Source organism: Taudactylus pleione, unplaced genomic scaffold (assembly GCF_031769625.1).
Source record: "Taudactylus pleione unplaced genomic scaffold, aTauple2 ptg000225l, whole genome shotgun sequence".
Classification (NCBI taxonomy): domain Eukaryota; kingdom Metazoa; phylum Chordata; class Amphibia; order Anura; family Myobatrachidae; genus Taudactylus; species Taudactylus pleione.
In genome coordinates this window covers 13751211-13768068 of record NW_028284627.1, presented here as the reverse complement: position 1 = coordinate 13768068, position 16858 = coordinate 13751211, and the positions used below count along the sequence as shown (strand labels likewise).

General features: G+C 46.4%; 1 protein-coding gene across 2 annotated transcripts in view; it reads left to right on the top strand.

The window, feature by feature from the left end:
* The window catches only part of ITK (IL2 inducible T cell kinase), a 103335-nt gene that overhangs the window by 74163 nt on the left and 12314 nt on the right, over positions 1-16858 (top strand). For both annotated transcript variants that reach the window (XM_088479020.1, XM_088479019.1), the window contains 2 exons: positions 3093-3172; positions 10957-11090. In XM_088479020.1, the coding sequence (XP_088335146.1) occupies positions 3093-3172; positions 10957-11090 (214 nt within the window). The remainder of the gene's footprint in view (positions 1-3092; positions 3173-10956; positions 11091-16858) is intronic.

The window sequence follows — 16858 nt, the reverse complement described above, 5'->3', positions numbered from 1 at the left end:
GAAACATACACAAATCACACTAATCTGTGTATGTTTCTGGCAAACTGGCAGCTCAGGAGCAAGAGTGTTTGAAACTTCAATTTCTCTGCGAGTTTACTCTAATCTCACCCAAGATTGTAATCTCGAATCTTAGTAAATTTGCAAACAGCATCTTTTTCATGAAAAGTACTTCCGAGTTTGCCCGCTGGTGGGCTGATTCGAGTTTGCGATCTTGCCCGTGTTTTACGATTGAGATTAGTAAACCCGAATTTGTCTTTAGTAAATTTGTGAGATGAAAAACATGCCTAAACTCACCCGAGATTGTCATCTCGACCAAACTCGAATTATAGTAAATTTACCCCCTAAAGTGCATTTTTTTGGCTACACACAGAGGAGGCAGCCTTTTTTTTCGGTAATAGAGATATATAGTAGTTAAAAAGTTATATATCATTATTCTGGGTATCTGAGAAAGTGGTTTATTGAATTATGGGCCTGATTCAGAGCCGGACGCAATTAGCGCTCGCTCATCCAGAAAATAGGGTTGGCTATTCAAATTAACCGTTCGCTCTTTGCGGTCTGTTCACGCCTCTAGGTCTGAACGAGCGAACAAAACTTGCGGTCGTTTTTTGGGAAACTACGCCCCCTGGCCGCTCGCATCCTTGGTCATGTCCGCTATTTATTAGATTAATCGAGTACATCGACCAGGGTATGAACTGCTCGCTATTCTTGTGGTTGGTTTTTGCTACCACAATTTTGCAAGCAGTTCTGGCTATTAAATAACCCAGTGACGTGGTCAATGACGCTGCTGTTTTAATTATGCACACCCATAAAACGCCCGTTTTGACCTTTAAGCACGCCTGCGTTCGGATCTCCACTCCCTGTTTTCAAACACCTTCCCCTGTTACCACCCACATACGCCTCTTTCTGTCACTCAAATTATCAGGCATTCGCTATTTTGCGAGCACATGAATTTCGACCGCAATGACTGGTTCGCGCATGCGTATAACGATCCGTACGCATGTGCAGTTGGGCAAACATCGCTCGGAGCGAACGAGCGGCCGCTTACGAGTGGCTCTGAATCAGGCCCTATGTTTCCATGTCAGTGAATAATCTCTATTTTAATTTACTGGGAATATTAAAAATGCCTGAACTCCACATTCAGGACCTCATTCAGAGCCTCGCTCTGAATTAGGGAGGACGCTTCCTTTTTAAAATCCAGCCTCCTGGCCGCTCACTAAACTGTGGGTGACCACCCACAGCTTTAGCGAGCGGCCAGGTTGATGGTCGCGATGGTCAAGACCACCACGACCATCGGGGCTTGCGACGAGACCCTTGTGGTAGGGTCTCGTCTTCTGCAAGCCCCAGTGAGCTTTCGGCTCTAATAGAGCCGGAAGCTCACCACTGACATCACGAGTGATGTCAGTGGGGCCGCCCCCAAACGGCAGGCATTCCTTCGGGAACGCCTCCGTTTGGCCAGCCACCCCCCCACCCTGCCTACAAAACGGTGCGAGCTGTCGATCACCATTGACAGTCGCCCTTTTTGTAGTGACCCCCGGAGCGAGAGAATTTCTCTCTCGTTTCAGGGCTTGCGCACGTGCAGTGCGTCCGCTGCACATCCGCAGGACCTCAACATTGACCCGCTTGCGAACGCTCACCGTTTGCGAGCGGGTCTGAATGAGACCCTCAGTGCTATCTTGGAGGTGTTCGCCTGCATTGATATTGGGACCAACTTGGGTCCTGATTCACCACGGATCGCATGTGCTAACATGCACGCAATTGGCCGATTGTTGCGTACTGTGTATGTGTATGCATCGCAATGCACGTGTGTGAACTAGCCACTGCGTTCGAAAATGAGATCAGGGCCTGATTTCAGACTCGCTCGCTAGGGTGTGTTCGCAAGCAGCCAGCCGATGTTTGCATTCTGCGCATGCATATGCATCGCAGTGCACATGTGCAAACTAGTCCATGCGATCAGGAAGCGTTCGCTAGAATGAGTGACAGGACATGCCATTTGTGGGTGGTGACAGGAGTTGGTTCGATGGAAACGGGGGAGTGGTGGTGTGAACGCAGGCGTGCCTGAACGTCTTAATGCCGTTTAAGAGGCGTGCATAATTAATACACAGCGTCATAGTACACGTCACATGGTTGAAAATCACACTGAATCACTCGCAGTGCTTGCGGTAGGGTATGGTCAGCCACAAGTGCTGAGATCGTTTCCGATGGTACTCAATGTTACTGATGATTGCATACACTTCCTGGACATGACGTGGGAAAGTGGGCATCTTAAGACAGGCTGGTGGGCGTCTGCATACACAGAACGATCGCACACTAAGACATGGTGGGCGTACTATTGCCTTGCCGTGCGATCGCGGATTTGCATACTTTCGTTGCGTGCGAACGCATCTAGCGAGCGGGTCTGAATCAAGCCCACAGACCCATGGCAGAGTGATTGACAGAAAGTGCCGTTTGTGGGTGGTGAGAGGAGGGGTGGCCAGACGAATGCAGGCATGCTAGTGCGTTTCAACGGCGTTGCAGGGGCATGCATAAATTATCCACTGCGATACCATATGCAGCCTGAGGTCTCATAGCGTGCGTGGCTGTTAGCAATTCCTGATTAAGGTCAGGGCTTGTGCAAGTGTGCGCCTGGGTCCGATGTTACTCGATGTTACCGATTGTTTCGCTATTTTGACAAAGTATACAGATGTGAGTAAGGGGAAGTGGGCGTTCTTATGTTAGGCTGCGATTGCATTGTGAATGCAAACATTTGCATATCCACGCTGATATTAGCAACTGCATTGCGTGCGTATAAGCAGAATTGCGATCCGTACTGAATCAGGCCTGCGGTTTACAACAGCCAACTGACTGTAAAATATAGGTTTGAGGCAAAGATTCATCGACCAAAGGCAATGATTCAACAGCAGTCACTTATGGCTTGCCCAGCAATGGGACTGGGCTCATTTTGTCTAGCAAACATAGCCATTCATTATATAGTCTTTCAGCAAATTCAACTTCTTGATGGATATTTGTATTATCGATGGAAGTAAGATAAGTTTTTCTAATAAACAACTTTTTCTATTTTATTTTTTTGTTGCATTTCTGTTATTCCTACGCAGGGAAAGGAAGGCGCGTTCATGGTTCGGGATTCAAGGCAGCCAGGAATGTACACTGTATCTATCTTCACAAAATCTTTAGGGTAATTATGCCATTGTATATTTTTTAGCATATAAACTGATTGAGTTAATGTGACTGAAATCTTGTATGCAGAGCTAATTTTTAATACAAAAATGTGCCAGTACTCAAATTTACAATTTGACTTCAGCTTTTTACCAGGGCTCGTCCAACCTGCCTATAATTGTTGTCCATTTCCCCTCCAATATTGCTTCCATGTGTTGCATCCTTATATGTATTTGCTGTTGAGGGCTGGAGCTTACTGTTGGACCTTTTATTTTTGGAGAAGCATCACGCAAAGCCTGGAACCTAGCCTGCGGTGCCAAGCTTTTATGACCGCCATTGTTTGCCGCAACCTGCCAGCTCACCTACTCATCCCACCTTCACCTGCTCCTACGCTACAGCTTTCTTCACTGTCCTAACCGTCTATCCCTCTCCTGTTCCCTCTGAGAACTGCTGCCTGAGCTGGAGGACTGGTATCAGGATCTAGTGAAGTGACTGTTGGCATTCCTCGTGGTCCAGATGGCTAATCCACCGGGGCGTTACTGGGCAGCAGTGCTCTTGACTGAATACTGCCTTCCTAACCGACATGTAGTTGACATCCAGGCACACACAATGCCGGTGTTTAGAATCACTGCGGCGGAATCCCGACAGCAGTCATAATCCCATCTTCACAATCTTGATGGCTGTGATCCCGACGGTGAGTATTAGGGTTAGGTTTAGGGTAAGGCACTAGGGATAGGGTTAGGCTGCAGGAGGAGAGGTTTAGGGTTAGTCTGTGGGAGAGGAGGGTTAGGGTTAGGCTGCGGGAAAGGTGGGTTAGGGTTAGGCTGCAGAAAAAGGTGGGTTAGTGATAGGGAAAGGGTTAGAATACTTACCAGCTTGCATTTGGATTTCCACCATCGGGATTACAGTGCCAGGATTCTGACCACCAGCATTACCAGCGCTGGGATCCCAACCCTCCTAACCTGTCACCGCTGGAAAGTGGATAGTGCCTGTTTCTTCTTAACTCCTCTCTCTGGTCTGGGCTGTGGACTTGTAGTATAGGCTAGACACCACTGCTGACTCCCTGGGAGTCTGTCTTCCATGCGCCTCCATCTATGTTTCCCTGGTCTCCTTTACCCTGAACTGTTGGGTGCCCTGCTGGTTGGACAGTTGACCCAGCTTAGGTCCTTAGTTCTTTTATGGAATCTCTCCTCTTGGCTGCCTGATCTCCTCTGCCGGAGCCAGTCCTTGAGTCACGGATATCTAGTGCTCTCTCTGCAGCTACTCCTTGCTACCCGACCCCCTCAGTTGTCTCTGCATGGATTTTCTGGCTGCTGTTTGCTCGGTTTATCTTTGTGGTGACTTCTTCTGCTGGTCAATCCGATTGATCTGCCCTTGTGCAGGTCCCTTGCTTCTAACATTGGAGAAGTTGACCTCGACCTGCAGTGACAGAACCAGATCATCCCTCTAAACTGGTATTGTGTAATCCCTTACTAATGTCCTCCTCTATTCCCTACCCACCTTCTATCTTTCCTCTCCCAATTTCCTTCCCAGTATCCACCTTCTATTCTGTGTTTCCTATACCTTATTCTCCCACACAGATGTCCTGTTCAGGTGAACTTCTGGTAGCCTTGCTGTTCCTAGTCCTTCCCTTTTGCTATTGAAGATAAACAATTAAAGCTGGGTACACACTTAGCGATATTTTGAACGATATGCCCGATTCGACGAATCAGAATGGAAAATCATCAAAATCGTTTAGTGTGACTGTGTACCCACTATGTCGGGTGGTGTGCGCTCCTATTTGGTCATCAGCCGCATCATCAGGTCATCCTTACATGCAGCTCAACCTGACAATGTGGCTGACGACCCCATTCAGCAGGATGCGGCAGGGCCGACATATCGGGCAATCAGGCACCGGATTGTCTAATATCTACTGGCTGCCCAATATGTCAGCCTGTCGGCAGGGGGGGTCATCAGTCGACTCGCTGGGTTCACACATTGTTTAGTGACTGTCTACCCATCTTAAATCCCCATCCGTCTCTTTACCCAAGGTTTATTTATTGCCTCTCAGATTGGGATTAAGACTACCTACAACATTTTTCTATTGCTGGTTTTCAGCCATTTTTGGTGCCTATATAGGATAAGTGGATTTTGTTAATTTGGTCTATTTGTTGTTGCTGCCATCTATTAGCCATCTGACATGCCTGCATGCCTTGGTTGCTGGTTTTCATTTAATTAGCTGTTTGTGCATAATAAAAAATTTCCCTTCCTTTATCCTGCTAAATTACGAATGTTTATTGATGGAAAACCTACTGTGTTTGTGGATCCTGGCTTGGCTAGGACTCACTTTAGTATTCCTGCTTTGAGCTCTCCTGGTAGCCCACCTCCAATGGTTGGTTATTTCTATGGTTCCTAGTATTTTTTATTTTTTATTTTCTCTTTAATTTTCCTCATTTGCTGAGGTCGTTCCCCTCCTTTATGGAAGGAGTAACGCTTCTACAGTAATTTTTTTTCTGCTTGGTTAAATGTTTTTCTCACATATATGGTAATGTTTGTTATTATTGTTAAGTTGTTCTACTGTTTTCTTCTCCTTTTTTTTTCCTGATCCCTTGTGCCTTCCTATTTCTATCTCCACCCCAATTTCTTTTGGGCCACATGTGGCCTCTGCTATTGTCCTTGCCATGGCTGAGAGGTTATTTTATAGTTCCTCCTACCTTACTCCGTGGGATGAGGTGGTTAGCCTACTACTAGCCTACTACTAATTTTTTCCATCAATTGTTTTCTCCACATAACTGGTATAGGAAGACTGTGTCTCAGGTTGCTCGGGATTTAATCCCCCAATTTATTTATACCCTCACAGATTTATCTCATGGAACATGTCGGTTCTCAGTGCTACCTTTAGAAGGCGCAGGGTTGTATCCAACCTAAGGTGATTTAACCCCAACATAGTTTTGTGAAACACACTGGCTTAGGGGACCCCCAGCTCTGCTTACTGAGTGCAACAGTGCATTTCTGCTTCCTTTGACAAGACAAAAAGGAGGTAGCAATTCTTTTTCATAAAAATCTTCAATACTCCATTACTAATGTAATTTAAGATGTTGAGGGTCGTTATCTGCTTTTTCATCTTAAAATCCACGGTGAGAAATTTACTATTCTTAACTTTTATGGTCCGAACTCTCCAAACTTTTCTTTATATAAAAAACTCTTGAACTACTTACTTATGAGACATGATACTCCTCATTTACTAATAGATGGAGATTTCCATTCTCTTTGTAACCCTGTTCTTGATCACTTGCCCCTCCCCTCTTCCTGTTCTCATCAGACTGATATAAGTATCTCTTCTCTTGCTTGCATACACCCACATACATATGTATGTTCCGCTCAAGCTTCGCTCCATCCAGGACACTGACTGTATGTTACTGTAAGAACGACTGTACAAACATACTGCTACACAATAAACCTACCTAATGGTTAAGTCCTGAGCAGTCTAATACATCAACAAAAACATGATTTGCCTATAGAAGCTCTCAACAATCCTCTTTTGATGTCAGCATGGTCAGTAGGGCACACTATTCGGAGTAAATGGAAATTCAGTGCTTCTTACTCTTCATTTCTCCCACTGCTGGGTAATGATGATTTTCAAAATGACTTCTCTTCCTCTCGATTTTCAAATTGGGCCTCCCAAGGTCATAGAACTGTACGTCAATTTACTGAGCTGTTGTCATGGCCACCTTCAACCATTCTCCAGTCCCAATCACACTTTCCTTTCTTGGCTTTATATAATTTAGATTTTTTACAAGCTCAACATTACGTTTCTAAAGTGTTTCCTTGCTCTCGCCTGTGGATTGGGTTAATCAGCTAGGTACTGCCTTCCTCTCTTATACAGGTGGCAGGGGTGCCATCTCTCTTTTTTTATAAACTACTTAATGGCAGAAACACTTACCTACCTAGAGTGAATCAACCACTTTGCAAGCATTACTTTCCTCTATTTTAAAACTCCCTGCTACCACTTACACTGAAATATTTTATTCCCTCCCATTATAAATTAATTGGTATCTCCTCTACGTCAGCATGCCCCAAATGTACTAAACCAGATGCCTCCTTGTGTCATTGTTTTTGGGATTGTTACTATAGTAAACGATTTTGTATCCAATTAAAACAATTTGCACTTTTAGACCTGGTTAAATTTTTGCCATTGACTCATGAATGGGCAGTGATGGGTATATTACCGATGGAATCTTTAGTGTACCCTGGTTGTAAGACAATGCTTCTGATACTCTCACCTGTGGCAAGAAAATGTATATTCCAGCAGTGGATTTACCCTTCTCCCTTTCTTTACAAACATTTAAAGACAAATTGTTCTATGTCTGCAAAATGGACATCATTGCATAAAGAACAAACAATTGCAAACATTTCTCTATTTGGGAATCTTTCATTGATACTACACCTATGACAGTATTATGACAAGTCCAAAACTGATTCCATTCTACTTTATGGTATGAGATTAAGGGGTATACTTATATATAAGTGCAGGTTTTTAGAAAAGGAGTTGTTGCCCATAGCAACCAATCATAGATTGACCCTAAAAACTTTAATTGGCTATCCACTAAAGCCCAACCCTCACACAAAGATTCTCAGCATTCCACTAATCCATCAACTAACAACAATACTCACTCACTCACAGGCTCTTGATATTCCACTAAGCCATCCAATAACCTGAACCCGTACACACAGGCTCTGAAAATCCCATCAAAGTATCCATTATTTCAACCGTAAGACATAGGTTCTGAAAATTCTACCAAATTATCTACTAACCACAACACTTGGACACAGTTCAAAAAAAAACTTCCACCAAACCCTCCTCTAACCCCAAATCTTAAACAAAAGCTAAAAGAATTCCACAAATCCATCCACTACCACTTCACCCTCCTACCCACCAATTCTAATCCTAACACAGAGACAGTAAAGGTGGAAACAGACGGGAAGCCGGCGGACGCAATGCCGACCGCCGGCTTCCCGACTGCTAAATCCCAGCAAGGGTTAAATGACAGGCGTCTAAATCTCGACTCCTGTCATTTTACCTACGCCGGGAGACCAGCGCCCGGCATCCCGATCGAAGGTTTGGGCGGGGAAGGGGAGGTTAGGTTGAGGCACTTAGAGGGGGGATAAGGGTTAGGCACTTGGGGGGGAGGTTAGGGTTAGGCACCCCTAATGGAGGGTTAGGGTTAGCGGGTAGAATAGGTTAGTTTTTACTTACCTTCCAACATTCGGGATTTCCACCTGTGTCGGGCTGCCGCTGCCGGGATTTGACATGCGGCCGGCAGTATATCATACCGAATCCAGTAAAGGAAATCTAACCCTATGGGGACAATCAATAATGGACATATTTCAGGACATGCCCATGATGTGCCATTGCAACAGCATTGAAACACTGGCAACAGCACCCTAAATCATGCCAAATTCATCCCTATATTGTGAATTTTCATTCGCAGGCCCATAAGGGTGAGTAATAAAATACGTAATGTAAGGACTGTCATACGTGCGACATGGAAGCACACCAAATCACAGGCATTGCTTCTAATTAATTCAACCTATATATGTTTTATTTTTTCTTTGTATATATATATATATATATTATATATATATATATATATATATATATACCATGCAATCCTCCGGCACTCTGATAACAAAAAGGCATATAGCCTGACTGGCTCTGGTGCCCTCCTGATGGGGTCAGCGCCCCTGATCAATATCCTCCATAGTGGCAAGCGGCACTCAGAGACTTATAAATCCAAATACCCTCACCAGAGGGGTTTATTAATATCAGTCAATGTTTCGGGGTCTTTCACCGCTTCCTCAGGACAACATAACATTTGAATATATATATTTCTGGTTTTTTTAATATAACAGCTGCATAATGGGGGCAAGGTGTAATCAGGGAGATTGCTAGAGTTTTCAGGGAGTGAGGGAGATTGCTACTACAGGTTGAGTCTCCCATATCCAAAATGCTTGGGACCAGGGGTATTTTGGATAACGGAATATTCCGCATTTTGGAATAATTGTATACCATAATGAAATATCTTGGGAATAGGACCCAAATATACATACACAATGCATTTATGTGTTATATACACCTTATCCACACAGCCTGCAGATAATTTTATACAATATATTCAATCATTTTGTGGCTCAAACAAGTTTGTGTACAGAAATTAAATTAATTTATGTTTCATATACACCTTATTGTAATAATTTGTGCTTTAGACAAAGTTTGTGTACATTGAACCATCAAAAATCAAAGGTTTCATTAGCTCAGTCATGCAAAAAAAATAAGTATTTCAGAATATACCGTATTTCTGAATATTTGGATATGGGAGACTCAACCTGTATTTCAGGGAGTCTCCCTGACAATGAGGGAGAGTTGCCAAGTATGCTCAGGGCCGGCCCTAGCCCAAATTTTTAGGTAAGCGAGTACATTTTTTGGCGCCCCTTTTACAGTGCCCCCGGTAGTGGTCCCCCCTGTGCGGTGCCTCTTGTGGCCCAGTAGTACTCCCCCCCCCTATGCAGTGCCCCAAGTAGGGGTACCCCCTATGCAGTGCCCTTTATATAGTGTCCCCAGTAGTGGTGCCCCCTCCCTTGTAGTGCCCCTAGTAGTAGTACCCCTCTTGTAGTGCCCCCAGTAGTGTTTTCCCCCCGCTGTAGTGCCCCAATAGTATTCCCCCCCTGTAGTGCCCCAAGTAGTATTCACCCCCTGTAGTTGCCCCAGTAGTAATCCCCCCCTGTAGTGCCCCAAGTAGTATTCCCCCCCTTGTAGTGCCCCCAGTAGTAGCCCCCCCTGTAGTGCTCTCAGTAGTAGCCCCCAGTAGTAATCCCCCCTTGTAGTGCCCCCAGTAGTAATCCACCTCCCCCCCCATCACCCAGTAGAGACGTAATAAAAATTAAAAAAAAACCACTTACCTGAAACCCACTCCTGGTCCCGCCCCCGATATCAGCTCCTCCGTCCGCCGCTTTGCATTATGGGAGTGACGTCACGTCATGACGTCACTCCCATTACCCACTGTGGGAGCCGGAAGATGTCCAGCTCTGGCAGTGGGAGCAGCAGCCGATGAGAGTCTGTCAGACTTTCATCAGCTGCTAAAGCAAACACACAGCTGCCGGCGCCGGCGGCTGTGTGTTTGTGCCGTGTAGCGCTGACTGAACTCCGTCCGGTCAGCACTACACACGTGGTGCAGCTGTGTCACAGAGACACAGTCTGCCCGTGGCCCGCATGGTACGCAGCTGAGGCGCCCTTCACTATGCGGCGTCTTACGCAGCTGCGTACCATGCGTAACAGGAGAACCGGCCCTGAGTATGCTATAAAAGTAACTGCTCTGTCAGTACTATTAGCCATTTGGCATGGCTGCACAGCCAGTATGAGCTGTAGCCAAGAGATGGAGAGGAACAATTAACGGTTAATTGTTTTTTGATAGAAGTTGATATACATATAAAAGGTTAGTTACATTTATACATACAGACTCCACACAGATAGAGCCCTGGTCGGTAACTGAACTCATGACCTCAGTGCTCTGAGACAGTAATGCTAACCACCAGCAACAATGCTGCCCAATGTGCCACCACAATGTTCAACGGCACACATCACCAAGTATTACAGTAGCCACACGTTGCTAATTTCCTTGTACACCCAGCGATGTTACTGGTCATGAAGTGCCTTATCCCAGCCATTCCAGAAGGCTATTGGTGGCCATCTTGGAGAATTGAATCTCCCTATAGTGTAGGATTTTATTGTTCCATAACTGACATGTGTTGTGATTTTCTCTACAGTGACGGCATTCCCACGGTGAAACATTATCACATTCGGCAAACAAATGATTCATCACCAAAATACTACCTGGCTGAGAAGTTTGTGTTTACCACTATCCCCCAACTTATTAATTACCACCAGCACAATTGTGCGGGTACGTAAAGTTGATGTCACATTATATTCCTTTAAATTGTAAGCTCATGCGGCTAAGGAATTTGAAAATGCTCGCTTTGTTGTATTTATTGTTTGTGATTTACTTATACTGAACATGATGCAGCAATACAGTACATATACTGACGATGATGCGGCAATACAGTACTACAGTACATATACTGACCATGATGCGGCAATACAGTACTACAGTACATATACTGACCATGATGCGGCAATACCGGGGGCGTATCTATAATGGGTGCAGGGTGTGCAGGGCACACGGGCCCCTGGGTCCAGGGGGGCCCCGCACCGCACACCCTGCACCCATAGTATTGCTTACCTCTCCGGAGTCCCATGTCGGAGCAGGGTCCGGCGCTGTAAAGACTACTGGAAAATGGCCGCCACTGCCATTTTCCCGTCGTTTGTGCATGCACAGTACAGGGAAAATGACCGCCGTGGCCATTTTCCCGGTGACCTGCGCATACTCTATAGACTCTGGGCACACTCTAGTGCCCAGAGTCTATAACTCAAGCGCTGGCCGCGCACAGCTCAGTGTGCTGCTGGCAGCCGGACAGAGAGGAGGGGGCCCGTGTCGGAGACTGCACACGGGCCCCCTCCTCTCTAGAAACGTCCCTGGGCAGTACAATACATATACTGAACATGATGCAGCAATACACAGACCCTCCAACATGACCCGTTCCATTAGGTACAAATTGCTCTGCTCCTGGACTTCCCTCTTAATTTATGATTGCAGCCACCTGTGCTGAAACACATTTCTCATCAGTTAACTAGTTTAGCACAGGTGACTGCAATCATAAATTAGGTGGTAAGTCCAGGAGCAGAGCATTTTGTACCTGATGGGAGGGGTCATGTTGGAGGGTAGGAATACAGTAATACAGTACATATACAGACCATGATGCAGCAGTACAGTACATATACTCAGAGCCGTAACTAGACTTTTTGGTGGCCTTTTTTGGGTGCATTATGTCCCTTTGAAAAATGAGGGGGCGCCAATGCTCTTTCTGGCACAAGGCACCAAAAAGTCTAGTTACGGCTCTGGCTATGGCCCTGCATATACTGAACATGATGCAGCAATACAGTACATATACTGACCATGATGCGGCAATACTGAAGCAAACACCATGACCACAATAGAAATAGTAATATAATAGAATTTTACTAGTGCTGCATATTCTTCTCAGTATCACAAATGAAATAATTAGCACCACCTGTGGATCGTTTAACATGTATCAGCCAGTATTAAATAACCTGTGCACCAACTAGGAGATCTGGAAAACATGCACTGTTAGAGATGCACTGCTATAGAGCCCAATATGTACATATATGTCCAGGGCAGTGCTAGGTTCTTCTGCTGCTCCTCCAGGCTCCCGGACATGCTAAAATAGTCTGTAATGGTGCCCACATCTAAAATAAAAACATTCAGCTCAGGCAGGATGGCCTTACTGCCGCATCTAATAGCTTACTCTGATTGCTGGTCCTGTATATGCTGGAATTATGACACATAATACACTTTGTATGGCGCATATTAAAGCTGGTTAAGTACTAATTATGCCCTCTTCATGGACTGGCCACACTCACTCTAAAATCAAGCATTTGGAAACCCCCTTCTAGAAATCCTGCGTTTGCCACTGAAATAGCAAAAGTTTGTAAGGGCTCCTATGTATAACTCAATGGTGAATAATGTTTATAACACATGTAACTTTGACAAGGAAGATAGGCACCATCAGCTCTGGGCCCCATAGTAGCTGCAACCCTTGCGCCTATGGTAGTTATGCCCATGACTACAGTACATATACTGAACATGATGTAGCAATACAGTACTACAGTACATATACTGAACATGATGTAGCAATACAGTACTACAGTACATATACTGAACATGATGTAGCAATACAGTACTACAGTACATATACTGGACATGATGCAGCAGTACAGTACATACTGTAGACTGAACATGATGCAGCAATACAGTACATTTACTGAACATGATGCAGCAGTACAGTACATAGACTGAACACGATGCAGCAATACATTACATACAGTAAACAGAACATGATGCAGCAATACAGTACTACAGTATGTAGTACTGAACATGATGCAGCAATACAGTACATATACTGAACATGATGCGGCAATACAGTACTACAGTACATATACTGAACATGATGCAGCAATACAGTACATATACTGAACATGATGCAGCAATACAGTACATATACTGAACATGATGCGGCAATACAGTACTACAGTCAGGGCCGGCCCTAGCCCCAATTGTTTGGTAAGCGAGTATATTTTTTGGCACCCCCCCTATGCAGTGCCCCCAGTAGTGGTCCCCCCTGTGCAGTGCCCCTTGTGCCCTCAGTAGTAAGCCCCTTATATAGTGCCCCCAGTAGTGGTTCCCCCTCTGCAGTGCCCCTTATATAGTGCCCCCAGTAGTACTCCCCCCTATGCAGTGCCCCCAGTAGTGGTACCCCCTATGCAGTGCCCCTTATATAGTGCCCCCAGTAGTAGTCCCCCCATGCAGTGCCACCAATAGTGGTACCCTTTATGCAGTGCCCTTTAAACAGTGGCCCCAGTTGTAGTTTCCCCCCCTATGCAGTACCCCCAGTATTGCCCTTTATGTAGTCCTCCCAGTAGTGGTCCAGTGATGCAGTGCCCCCAGTGGTAGTCCCCCACTTGTAGTGCCCCCAGTAGTAGTTCCCCCTTGTAGTAGTCCCCCCCTTGTTGTGCCCCCAGTGGAGGTTCCTCACCCCTATGCAGTGCCCCCAATAGTAGCTCCCACCTTGTAGTGCCCCTGGTAGTAATCCCCCTTTTTAGTAGTCCCAGCCTTGTTGTGCCCCCAGTGGAGGTCCCCCCACCCCTATGCGGTGCCCTCAGTAGTAGCCAGCCCTTGTAGTGCCCCTAGTATTAGTCCCCTCTTTGTGCCCCCAGTGGAGGTTCCCCCCCCTTGTTGTGTCCCCAGTGGAGGTTGCCCCACCTATGCAGTGCCCCCAGTAGTAGCCACCCCCTTGTAGTGCCCCTAGTAGTAGTTCCCCCTTGTAGTAGTCCCCCCCCTTGTTGTGCCCCCAGTGTAGGTTCCTCACCCCTATGCAGTGCCCCCAATAGTAGCTCCCACCTTGTAGTGCCCCTGGTAGTAGTCCCCCTTTTTAGTAGTCCCAGCCTTGTTGTGCCCCCAGTGGAGGTCCCCCCACCCCTATGCGGTGCCCTCAGTAGTAGCCAGCCCTTGTAGTGCCCCTAGTATTAGTCCCCTCTTTGTGCCCCCAGTGGAGGTTCCCCCCCCTTGTTGTGTCCCCAGTGGAGGTTGCCCCACCTATGCAGTGCCCCCAGTAGTAGCCACCCCCTTGTAGTGCCCCTAATAGTAGTCCACCCCTTGTAGTAGTCCCCCCCTTGTTGTGCCCCCAGTGTAGGTTCCCTCCCTATGCAGTGCCCCCAGTAGTAGCCGCCCCTCTGTAGTGCCCCTAGTAGTAGTCCCCCCTTTGACACCCCCCCCCGAGTAGACACATGTGTATTTAGAAAAATAAAAACCACTTACCTGAATCCCCGCTCTGTCTCCTGCTCCCACCGCTGCCATCCGCTCCTCAGTCCGTCCACTCGGGCCGGGCCGCTCTGCATTATGGGAGAGACCTTGTGACGTCTCTCCCATTACCCACTGCGGGAGCCGGAAGATGGAGCGGCTCCGGCAGTGGGCACAACAGCTAATGAGAGTCTGACAGACTCTCATTGGCTGCTAATTAAAACAAACACACAGCTGCTGGCGCTGGCGGCGGCTGTGTGTTTGTCACTGTGTAGTGCTGACCGAACTCCGTCCGGAGTGATGCAGCAATACAGTACATAGACTGACCATGATGCAGCAATACAGTACATAGACTGAACATGATGCAGCAATACACTACATAGACTGACCATGATGCAGCTATACAGTACATAGACTGACCATGATGCAGCAATACAGTACATAGACTGACCATGATGCAGCAATACAGTACATAGACTGACCATGATGCAGCAATACAGTACATAGACAGACCATGATGCAGCAATACAGTACTGAGGGGCCTATTCATTAAACGTAAAAATTCAATGGAGATAACTAGCTTTAGAACTCTCATGGAGTTCTAGCTAATTATAGGTGGAATTCATCATTCCACCTCTCCATAAGTATCTATTCCGAAAAGCTGTCATTTTTGCGATGACAGCTTTTCGGGAAATAGATACTTCTCCCTGCCTACACTACCTTATCGCGTCTGGAAACAGTGCTGCGCATGCGCTGTTACATCTGTAAAACCAGCGCATGCGCAGCACTGCCTACAGGTGCATTAAGTTTGTGTACCTCCGCTCACCCCCCCCCCCCCCGACTTACCTGTCCGCGCAGCAGCCTCCGGCTCCGTCCTGCTGGTCTGTCATGTGGTTTCCCAGCAGACCACATGACGGATTAGAAAAAAAAAAAAAAATGTTTTTTTTCAAAACTTTCTTGTGCTCTGCTGGGGAGCACACATGTCCGACCATCCTCCGGAGCCTGAGGACAGAGCAGAGCGCCGGAGGGACTCGTCGGGGGACCTGCACACGCTGATACAGGTAAGTGGATTCTGCTATTCGCCACCTCACAGTGGCGAATAGTAACTGCATCAAATTCCGAAAATTGATAATTTTCGGAATTTGATGAATACCACAATTTCCACATCCCCATACTAATGTATGGGGAGTGTGGAAATTAACGCAGGGGAACTTAGCAAGGAGATATCTGTGATATCTCCTGTGTTAAGTCTGTTCATGAATACCAAAATAACGTTATTTAAGGAAAATGTCCTTAAAAACTTTATTTTAGTGTTGATGAATAGGCCCCATAGACTGACCATGATGCAGCAATACAGTACATAGACTGAACATGATGCAGCAATACAGTACATAGACTGAACATGATGCAGCAATACAGTACATAGACTGACCATGATGCAGCAATACAGTACATAGACTGAACATGATGCAGCAATACAGTACATAGACTGACCATGATGCAGCAATACAGTACATAGACTAAACATGATGCAGCAATACAGTACATAGACTGACCATGATGCAGCAATACAGTACATAGACTGACCATGATGCAGCAATACAGTACATAGACTGAACATGATGCAGCAATACAGTACATAGACTGACCATGATGCAGCAATACAGTACATAGACTGACCATGATGCAGCAATACAGTACATAGACTGACCATGATGCAGCAATACAGTACATAGACTGACCATGATGCAGCAATACAGTACATAGACTGAACATGATGCAGCAATACAGTACATAGACTGACCATGATGCAGCAATACAGTACATAGACTGACCATGATGCAGCAATACAGTACATAGGCCCTCATTCAGAGCCGTACGCTCTGAGCAGAGCGCACGCTCTGAATGAGGGCCGCCCTCCATAAAAATGGAGCGTCCTCCTGGACGCTCGTATAGCTGTGGGTCACCACCCACAGCCTATACGAGAGTGCAGTTTGATGGCCGCGATGGTCGTGACCATCGCGACCATCGAAACTGCCAGCCGGAGCCTGCGGTTGAGGTTTTCAACCGCAAGCCCCGGAGTGATTTTGGCTCTATCAGAGCCAAAATCACTCCCACTGACATCACTAGTGATGTCAGTGGGCCGGCTTCTGACGGGAGGCGTTCCCGTGGGAACGCCCCCGTCAGGGAGGCACGCCCCTGGCACGCCCACCAAAGGGGGCGTGCTGTCAATC